Source organism: Leptodactylus fuscus, chromosome 5 (assembly GCF_031893055.1).
Source record: "Leptodactylus fuscus isolate aLepFus1 chromosome 5, aLepFus1.hap2, whole genome shotgun sequence".
In the NCBI taxonomy this organism is placed as follows: domain Eukaryota; kingdom Metazoa; phylum Chordata; class Amphibia; order Anura; family Leptodactylidae; genus Leptodactylus; species Leptodactylus fuscus.
The window spans coordinates 36154041-36164653 of NC_134269.1; the positions used below are offsets into that span (position 1 = coordinate 36154041).

General features: G+C 41.0%; 1 protein-coding gene across 1 annotated transcript; it reads left to right on the top strand.

Annotated features, from left to right (window-relative positions):
• Positions 1-1284: 1284 nt before the first annotated feature.
• On the top strand, positions 1285-10075 carry NEURL3 (neuralized E3 ubiquitin protein ligase 3). The gene is made up of 4 exons (XM_075276136.1): positions 1285-1315; positions 5845-6312; positions 6401-6451; positions 9628-10075. Exons 1-4 carry the CDS (start codon positions 1285-1287, stop codon positions 9993-9995), a joined length of 918 nt encoding a protein of 305 aa, XP_075132237.1. The 3' UTR covers positions 9996-10075.
• Positions 10076-10613: the final 538 nt, after the last annotated feature.

The window sequence follows — 10613 nt, forward strand, 5'->3', positions numbered from 1 at the left end:
TTGGCCAATCAGCGCTGGCCAATGCATTCTATTAGCGTGAACTGAGTTTGCACAGGGGTTCTAGTGCACCCTCGGCTCTGCTACATCAGATTGCTACATCTGATGTAGCAGTGCCGAGTGTGCATCAGATGTGTAGTTGAGCAAAACTGACTCAGCACTGCTAAGTCTCTGCATTCACATAGGAATGCATTGGCCAGCCTTCGGCCAATCAGCGCTGGCTCTGCCGGAGGAGGCGGAGTCTAAGGTCGGACCTGAATGGAGACTGGTGTGGAGCGATCTTAGACTCCGCCTCCTCCAGAAGAGCCAGCGCTGATTGGTCGAGTTCCGTATTCTGGCCAATCAGCACTGGCCAATGTATTTCTATGGGGAAAAGTTAGCTTGCGAAAATCGCAAACTGACAGGGATTTCCATGAAATAAAGTGACTTTTATGCCCCCAGACATGCTTCCCCTGCTGTCCCAGTGTCATTCCAGGGTGTTGGTATCATTTCCTGGGGTGTCATAGTGGACTTGGTGACCCTCCAGACACGAATTTGGGTTTCCCCCTTAACGAGTTTATGTTCCCCATAGACTATAATGGGGTTCGAAACCCATTCGAACACTCGAACAGTGAGCGGCTGTTCGAATCGAATTTCGAACCTCGAACATTTTAGTGTTCGCTCATCTCTAGTACAGATCTGACTATGGGAGCTCATGATTATTTGTTATACCATTGGAGGACATGTGATAGATAGATAGATAGATAGATAGATAGATAGATAGATAGATAGATAGATAGAAAAAAGTCAAGGGCAGTGACCGATCTTATTACACGTGGAATAAAATCACTTTTTTTTCCCTATTTTCTGTGAACTGAGAGATAGATACTGACGTGCCTATATAAGTCCATATATACAATATATACAGTACATAAGTATATATATACAATGTATACAATATATGTTTTCTGCAGCGTGTGCACTTTCACCTCTGTATAATCTTTTACGTGTCTTATTATACAGTATCTACTTATAGGAATGTTCCTAATCCTTCACTCCATCTCCATTTTTGTTGACAAATGAAATTTGGGTCACATGAAAATTCCTTCTACATTGTCTCCTTTTTTATCTAGTGCTTTTATTTCCTCATGAGGGACTTTCCAACAAATTATGAGAAAAGAAAAGAGAAAGGAAAGCGAAGGGGGTAGGAGGTGTGACTATGTCAGGGAATATCCCGACCTTAGCCCGTCCCACAAGGCTGTGTATAAACACATACACATGTCTATGTCTCACATAACTACTATAATCATGGGGCTAACCTGCAGCTCTGCAGCTCAAGGTGAGTGTTACACAGCGTGCCTGAGACGCCCGAGACCTTGTCCTGCAGTTCTTCTAATTCCCCCTCCATAGAATAAATAATACCTTCATATAGGATACCAATATTATTATATGTAAGAGAACTTGTCTTGTGGTTGATAACTTGTTATTGTCTCTGATACTTTGTTGTCATTTTGCAAATAACCGGGTTCTGCCTCACTCACTGTTGTGTTCTGGTCTCTGTATTGTCGCATTTTAGTATCCATATTACATCCACAACAGAGATTAACAATGATCTAAGTTTTGTTGTGCGAAGGTACGGTTGTTATAGTTTAGTAGATGTTATATGGTCATGCATAGAGTATTACGGCCATTGCCTATATAATATTATTCTCTAATAGAAAGTTTAGATCCAATGCTATTGAGGCCATAAGTTACAGAAGTTGGTCCCTCCATTGCAGGAACATTACTTATAAGTAGGCAAGATTCCTGTCCGCAGGAACGAGTACCAGCTACCTGCAAATAGTGGAAGAACTTGTTCTCTCTCCAAACAGAGTAAAAGTCATAGGAACCTCCATTATTTTGCTTTAAAATCTACTATATAAAATCCAGGTCGCAGTGACAGGTACGCTTATGCACTGTATTTATTATCTGCGTACCGTGATATCACTGTGTGCATTATCGCTATTTAAAGGAGTGTCCCTTTAAGGAGGTCAGAAATGTAGGGGCTTCCCACTTGTGAACCCTCTCACTTATGGCTCATTTACACAACAGGGTTCATGTCCCATGTGACTGCAAGCAGCATTTTTCTATACATGTGATTTGTGCAGACACCACGCAGAAAACACCCGGACCCCATTATAGTCTATGGGGTCCGTGTGGTTTCTTAGCTAACTGCTTTTTAATGCGTATAGGTTTCTGTTCAAGTGGACTCCCCAAACGGAAAGTGGACTCCCCAAACGGAAACTCAAACACAGATGTGAACCAGGATTTATTTTAATGGTCCTTGAGAATGATTCGGGGTAAAATAGAACTTGCTATTTCTTGGGCCAAGGACTTGAGTCTATTGAGGGATCTGTGAAATTGGTTTACTCTCCGGTGTATAACTGTTGAGTGCAGGGCTCTGCTGTGTGAATGTAGCCTAAATATTGTTATAAAGTGAGGAATCCCCCAATACAAAGGTATGGGCAGTGCTTACATGTTTTGCAAAATGATGAAAAATATTTGGGAGAGGAAATGGAAAAAAATGTAATGCCACCATGGTTTCTTGGGTAATCTTTTTATGTAATTTCCACTAGCATTCAGATTTCCGTTCTTCCATGTGCTTGGGGACCCGAAAGCTGGAAACCCTATATAGTTACATGCAAACCTGCAAACCCCATAGACTACAAAGGGTTCTATCTGGTTTCCACCGAAAATGGCAGAGAGAAAAGTCCTCCTTGCAAGACTTTTCTCTCCTCCGATTTTACGCAGAATCTGAGATGGAAAAGCTCAAACACTAGTGTGACCCTAGAATTACTGTGTAGTAAAAGTAACTGATCAGGTCGAATCAAATCAAATCAAACAGGCTTTATTGGCACGTCCAAATAGATATTTGGCATTGCCAAAGCTAGTACAGTGTGGGGGGGGAGTGGGGGGTGGGGGGGTTGATTTGGGGTATAACAGTCCGTGGAGTCTCATCTTCCTCTTAGTTGGTGGCCGCTATATGGGGGGGGGTAGTTTGGGGTATAACAGTCCGTGGAGTCTCATCTTCCTCTTAGTTGGTGGCCACTATATGGGGGGGGGATAGTTTGGGGTATAACAGTCCGTGGAGTCTCATCTTCCTCTTAGTTGGTGACCACTATATGGGGGGGGGGTTTGGGGTATAACAGTCCGTGGAGTCTCATCTTCCTCTGGTTTGGTGACAGCTGGACTCGTATTGGGCAGCGATCTCCACAGTGGCCTCTTCTTCTCCCAGTACTATGGGGATACCAAATGTATATAGTTTCCTCTTCTGGAGACTCCTTGTAGACTATGAGCACTTTCCATGTAATAATGGCAGAAAGTAATAAGGAGTGGATAAAGGTGTCTACCATACAGGTCTGTGACTACATGTGTCATGCAGAGGCTGGAGGAGATTGCATGGTACAATAGGCTCAAGATTAGGAAATAAAACCCATTGGGGGTAGTCGTAGGCATTACACAATCTTACACAATGTAAGAAATGCAACTTTTCTTTAGGAAAACCAAAACTAGGAACCACCGATGTTGAGGTTTCCTTCTTGTTTCCCAACACTGCCCATTGTACTTCTCCCATAGTCTAGCAGAGGAACATGCGGTTAATAATTCACTTGTATGATCCCTGTAATGCTTAGATAAGCGGCACCTGCTGATATAACCGCAGCTAGGGTAGAATGGGGCAATTGTTTCCCCAGCTGAAAAATGTATAATCAAAAGGGCTCATAAATATGGATTTATTACAGTAAATATCAGATTGCAATATAAAGCATATCAGCAGGTCATGCCAATAATCTGATTCCCCGGATCCAGATGTTATAGTGTGGGCACGCCAGAAGCTGGCGCCAGTGCCGCCTGTATATCTCAGTTATTTTGTTTAGGGGAGTGTGGCAGTGACTGGCGAAGGTATTAGCGAGGAATGTATTACATGGAGTCACATGGTTAGACAGAGCTTCATTCATCTCCTGACTTCCTCTCGTGGTTTCCTATACACACAATGTGAACCTGGTGCCAATGAGTCTTTAGAGTTTCCAGGGATACACTTTTGTGCAGAGTCCGTATTGAATAGAGGTTATGTTTGGGGTGACCGTCCTGGAAACCTTAGCTGCAAGGTAAGACAACATGGACACTAGGTATATAGTGTACAGCAATAGGTCAGGTCACAGGCTGTTATTTCTGGCAGATCTACATATATAATGGCATTATTTTGCAGAGTTTGTTGGTGCTTGTGCACACTTCAGCTATATATAATACTGCTTAGAGAGACATGGAGTTACAGTATTGGGGCTTAATAATATATTGTTGACACTGGCAATGAATACAACTACATAGCACAGTGCCAAATGTAGTTGTAGAGGAGACAATCCGGACACGTTCTAGTAAATTATTGTATTCTAGAGCGTCTTCTCTTATGTTATCCCTACTAGAAATGTACAAATAAATTGACAACTGGGTGTTACCAGTTGGGGGCATCTGCTTATACTGTTTGACATTGTCCAATCACTGCTGATAGTTCCAGTCTGTATAGACACGCCCCTTTGTAACAAGGAATGGTAACACCCAGTTGTCCATTTTTTTCATAGATTTCTATCAAGAATAACAGAGCAACGGCATAATTTTTGCAAAGTATCTTCAGAATTGTCAATCATAGAACACTAAATTTACCAACATAATACGACGTAATGGATATGGACATAATATAATTCTATTACACTCTATACACATATAGAAGACTAGGACTACTGGGCAGGATCATGATACTATCCCTATACATAGATCAGTACACCTACACCATATGAATATTCTCTTATACATTACACACATACAGAATATTCTATTACACTGTATACATAGATCAGTACATCTCCCAGAATGTGATAGGACTGGACATGACTATAATACACTACAATATTATACATCCCGCCATGACTATATCACATGACTATATGTCCATTACGCTGTATACCTAGATCATTATGCGCGATCCAACCACTGATGTAATTATAATGGAATTCTGATATACTCTATACACACAGAACGCTGCACCTCCCACTAGACATGGCCATAGTACAATGCCATGTTAAAGTGGACCTGGCACCAGACTGCTAAATGGTGCCATTTTCCGTGACGCGTCAGCGTGGGTGGAAAAAGTTCAGAAAAAGCTCTGCCCACCTAATGATCCCCTAACACTTCCAATCCCTACAGAGTCCCACGAGTCCCTATTTCCTGGTCCTATTTATCCGCTCAATCTATCACTGGCATTTCCTACTGTGCCAAATTAGCACAAATAGAGACAATGGTAATCTTCGGGGTGGCTACTGCGGGGAATCAGAGAGGTGAGTAGTCCAACCTGCCTTTTTTGCTGCAAAATGTTATCTTGCTGGAAAAACCCGTTAAGCCATCCTTATCTATGTATTATCTGTATGTCTTGTGTCTGTTGTACACCGCTCCACCTTCGACTCTAGTACTATGGCAAAATTCTATGACATTCTTTATTGCTATATAGCACTTCATTTACAGAGCTATAGAAGTTTCTTCATAGGATGTGGACAAAGTGCAAGGTTTAGGTTCTCCTTTTCTGAAAGTACAGAAATACGAGACATTATAGTGAATGTGTACAGGGCAACTACTGGTTATATATTATAGTGTGAGAAGGCGCTGAGGTCGGAATATTTGCACATGGGTGTATCTGTTATGGCGTGATATCATTATGTCATGTTAACCCAATGTCTACCGATAATATGAAAGAAACCTGTACATATTTTACCTCCACATATAGGAACCTATAGTAGAAATTGGACATTTGCTGACTCTTGTTCCTGTTTCCATCTTTAGGTTTGTCTTTTCATCCCCGTTCCAAGGGCTGTAATGTCCACCTTGACAGCTGCTGCCATCGGGCCCAACGCAACTATAGCTTCCATGATGGAATTGTCTTTTCCAATCGGCCACTTCGGCCAAGAGAGAAAGTCTGGATAAGAATACTGGAGGTTGAACCAAGATGGCATGGCGCTCTACGTGTTGGCTTTACCTCTGTGGACCCCAACCTCATTGACTCTACCGCTCTACCACCCTATGCCTGTCCTGACCTTACCAATACTCCGGAATTCTGGGCTATAGGGATTCCAGAGGAAATGTGCATGGAGGGCGAGGAATTCTGCTTCTGGGTGAACCGAAAAGGCCAGGCACTTTTTAAGAAGAGGGGAAATATGAAGCCAAGGGTGTTGTTCTCTTCTGTGCCAAAGAAGACACGGCTGTGGGTCATGTTAGATGTCTACGGCCAAACAAAGGCTTTACAGCTCCTGGGTGAGTGCTCTATTCGGCCATCCAGTATCTTAATAATAATAATAGATTTTCTATTTAAAAAAAATGAATGGGAAATTTTCTATTTCAGATGCCAAAACAAAGCAGCAGTTTTCTCCATGTTGTCGTTCCGGCAATACAGGTTAGTCACTTTTATCAACGTAAAAAATTAATTTATTGATGACGTTCAATAAAATGAGAAATGAGCTGTAGTGTCCGGCTCGGGATCACACCCTCTTCCTGTTCTGTAACTCACAATCCAGCTGTTCCATCCTGCCAGTAGATTTCAGCCTCGGGCTCTACTGTTTGACAATTTCTTATAAGACACATATTAAGAATTTCTATAAAACATTAGGTATGTCTATATAATCTGTGATCACCATTATACATCTTGTCCGACAGACTGGTCCTACTGGTCCAGTACGGCTTGTATTTCCATTAATTAGATCAGATGTGTCACATAGATATGCATTGCAAAAAAATCCCCACTATTTCCATCTAATAATAAATCATTACAGGCCTGTGCACCGATACTCTGAACATTGCTAACAGCTTGTTCCTGTTTCTGTTCAGTGCTGTCAAGGCCAGAGAAAGAATCAAATCAGCCCTGCTCACAAATGACAGAAGCCCACGCATCTATATAGTACTGACATGCACTCATTATATATGTGTGATCATACATACACGTACTAGATATGTGATCATACATACACGTACTAGATATGTGATCATACATACACATACTAGATATGTGATCATACATAAACGTACTAGATATGTGATCATACATAAACGTACTAGATATGTGATCACACACGTACAAGATATGTGATCATACATACACGTACTAGATATGTGATCATACATACACATACTAGATATGTGATCATACATAAACGTACTAGATATGTGATCACACACGTACAAGATATGTGATCATACATAAACGTACTAGATATGTGATCATACATACACGTACTAGATATGTGATTATACATACATACACTTACTAGATACATGATCATACTTACATACACTTACTAGATATGTGATCATACATACATACATACATACACTTACTAGATATGTGATCATACGTACACGTACTACACATGTGATCATACATACACGTACTAGATATGTGATCTTTCATATATACAAGTACTATACATGTGAACATACATACATACACTTACTAGATATGTGATCATACATACATACACACTAGATATGTGATCATACATACAAACACTTACTAGATATGTGATCATACATACACGTACTAGATATGTGATCATACATACACATACTATACATGTGAACATACATACATACACTTACTAGATATGTGATCATACATACACGTACTACACATGTGATCATACATACACGTACTAGATATGTGATCATACATACATACAGTACATACACTCATTATATAGACATATGAGAACATTTACTATTTACATGAACAGTATACACACAATAACTATATGCATACATATTGTGAGAAGGGGACAGGCAGAGTGCTGGAGTCCAGATATATCAGCCCAAGATTTCTTACATATGTGTGGTCCAGGGCGGATCTGGAGTAGGCCTCAGCCCAGGTGTAGATCTTGGGCTCATTACTGATCCATAAAAGGCTGCAGAGCCTGCAGTTCATGGCAGATCCATGAGGTGAAAGGAGGTGTATGGTTCTGTCCTGTAACCCTGAGTCCAGTGAGACAATATTGTACTTGTTTGGTTCCTATGGCGCCACACCTATAGTTAGGTTATCTGCTCTGTTTAGTTAGTGCTCAGACGAGCAGGTTTTTATTTTGTTTTTGCCTGAAGTTAAGGCTGTATTTTGTTTTGCTCATTTTGTGCCTGAAGTGAAGATTTATTTATGTTCCTGTTTTTTTCTAAATAAACCAGTATATTTTGTGTCCCTGTTTTGACTGTTTGGATCCGCTCCACTGCTTTTACCGAGCTAACTTCCCCAAAATATGTGCACACACAAAGTACTCTATACACACTATTTGTCCATCTATGGCTTTACTACATGTAAAATATATTTAGAAGTTTAGCAAAAACATCTTCTGGGTTATGACCTGTAGACCCCACTTCTATGCCACATTAAACACTAGAGCTGGTGCTGTAAAGTATGGCCCTTTAAGCAAATAATACTCGACCCAATCTAATAGATGGATAGAATACTGCTAACATTCACAATAAAGGGGTTATCTGGCAAGCCACAAAATGATCATAGTATTAAATGTATCACAAGGTCCTAATTACCAATACATTTTCTGCATGAACGTTGAACAAATTGTGAACTTTTTACCCTACTGGCTGGTTGGCGGGAGCCTTGGATTTCGGCCTGCCCTCCTGACCAATTCTTGTTCACATGACCCTGCTCTACTCCATGGAAAAACAGGAGAGTTCAGCAGGGTCAGTCATGGGATCAGCACATATATTAGTACGTGGAACCTCATGTTATATTTTATAACAGGCTAGACATTTTTTCTTCCCTGGATAACCCCATTAAGAATTGATCTTTCAGTTCAGAAAATATTTTTTAAAAAAATGTAAAATAATTCAGTAATCTGTTGGGATCCCCAATGCTGTCCACTTCTTGGTCACTCTTGATATATAACAAATACCACCCAGCCAATCACTGGCAGAGGTGCGATGCCATTGTGGCCTGTGATTGGCTAAGCAGTCACTTAGGACCAAGAAGTAGAGGAGGGGGGGGGGACCCAGGAAGTTTCAGAGCATCAGTGGTGGGGGATTGGTAAAGTAATGCTTCTATTTTTTTATCACATTCTCCCCCTTCCATAAAAAAAAAAAATTATTCTGCTGAAAACCCCTTTAAGACCTTTTTTTTAATTAGAATTTTAATTATTTATCACCAATATTGCCTATTATCCATTATATACTTCAAGTAATAACCTAGATTAAGTCAGTGGATCAAGCAGCTGAATATATTCATGTCTCTATTATATCTAGCGTCATGTATTTGTATAGGGTGTTGCTGCTAGTTGTATCTATGAATCATGCACAACCTGGGCTGCATGACCCATGCCCTAAGCTTCTGATCACACGCTGTATTCATTGCAAAACAATCTCTAATGGGGGCCATTTATTTATAATGAGGTCCATCCTTTGCTGTTAGAGTTTCGGTATGTTTGATGGCTATAAAAGTACTGCAGACTATTTTCGGCCTCAGATATTCCAGAAACAATGAAATCCTAGCGTGAACAAAACTGTGGTCTAAATCTTCTATACAATCCAAAAAAGGCACTAAAGGTCTAATTTCGTTTTGTATTTCTTTGGCAGAATCTCAAAATTTGGGTTCACATCACCTTAGACCAACTGTGACTAAGGAAAAAGCTGTGCACGCTCCTTCTCCTGAGCTATGTATGAAGAACTCCACAAAGGAGGACCTAAGGACAGAGTTGAAGAACTTGAGAAGGTTCCCAGAAGAGGAGCCCGACTGTGTGATCTGTCAGGACAGAATAGCGGACACTTTGCTCCTACCCTGTGGACATTGCTCCTTCTGTAAACATTGCGTTCTGAAATTCAGAAGACAGAGTAGTACCTGCCCATTGTGCCGGCAAAGTATCGTTGCCACCCAATGCATTCGAGAAGAACATTCGCTCGCCAGCTGTGGGAGCCAATCTTTGTTGCAGCTTCAATGGACATGAGGACGATTTTTCAAATTTTGTTCATGATAAAGTCTTATCATCTCACTTTCCTTTCCAGACAGATTTGCTGAAGCTTCTATACCAGCAGATGTAATGGTGGCTACCAGGTTATAATACTGGCAACCATACTTGCTGGGACTTGTATAACATTGGATGTAATTATGTATCAGTTATTTAAGAAACGGTACAAAATGAAAGGATATAAGATATAAAAATGGGCTCAGGCCCGGTTCATATCTGCGTTCAGTATTCTGTTCGGGGAGTTCGCTTGGGGACCCTCCAAACGGAATACTGAACGCATTAAAAAGCGGTGAGCTAAGAAACCACATGGACCCCATAGACTATAATGCAGTCTGTGTGTTTTCTGCACAAATCATGCAGAGAGAAAAGTACCTCAAGCAGTACTTTTGTCTCCGCATGATTCATGTGGAAATGGAGACCTATGGTCTGTGGGGTCCATGTGGTTTCTTAGCTCACCGCTTTTTAATGCGTTCGGTATTCCATTCAGGAGGGGGGTCCCCAAGCGGACCCCCCGAACGGAATACTGAACGCAGATGTGAACCAGGTCTCAGACAAATGTTTACACCTGTTGGACAGGTTGTATTGGTCAAGAGGATT

Coding starts and splice junctions, on each gene's coding strand:
- NEURL3 (XM_075276136.1), top strand. CDS start 1,285: ATGGGGCTAACCTGCAGCTCTGCAGCTCAAG. Junction 1,316..5,844: donor CTGCAGCTCTGCAGCTCAAG/GTGAGTGTTACA, acceptor TTCCATCTTTAG/GTTTGTCTTTTCATCCCCGT. Junction 6,452..9,627: donor TTGTCGTTCCGGCAATACAG/GTTAGTCACTTT, acceptor TTTCTTTGGCAG/AATCTCAAAATTTGGGTTCA.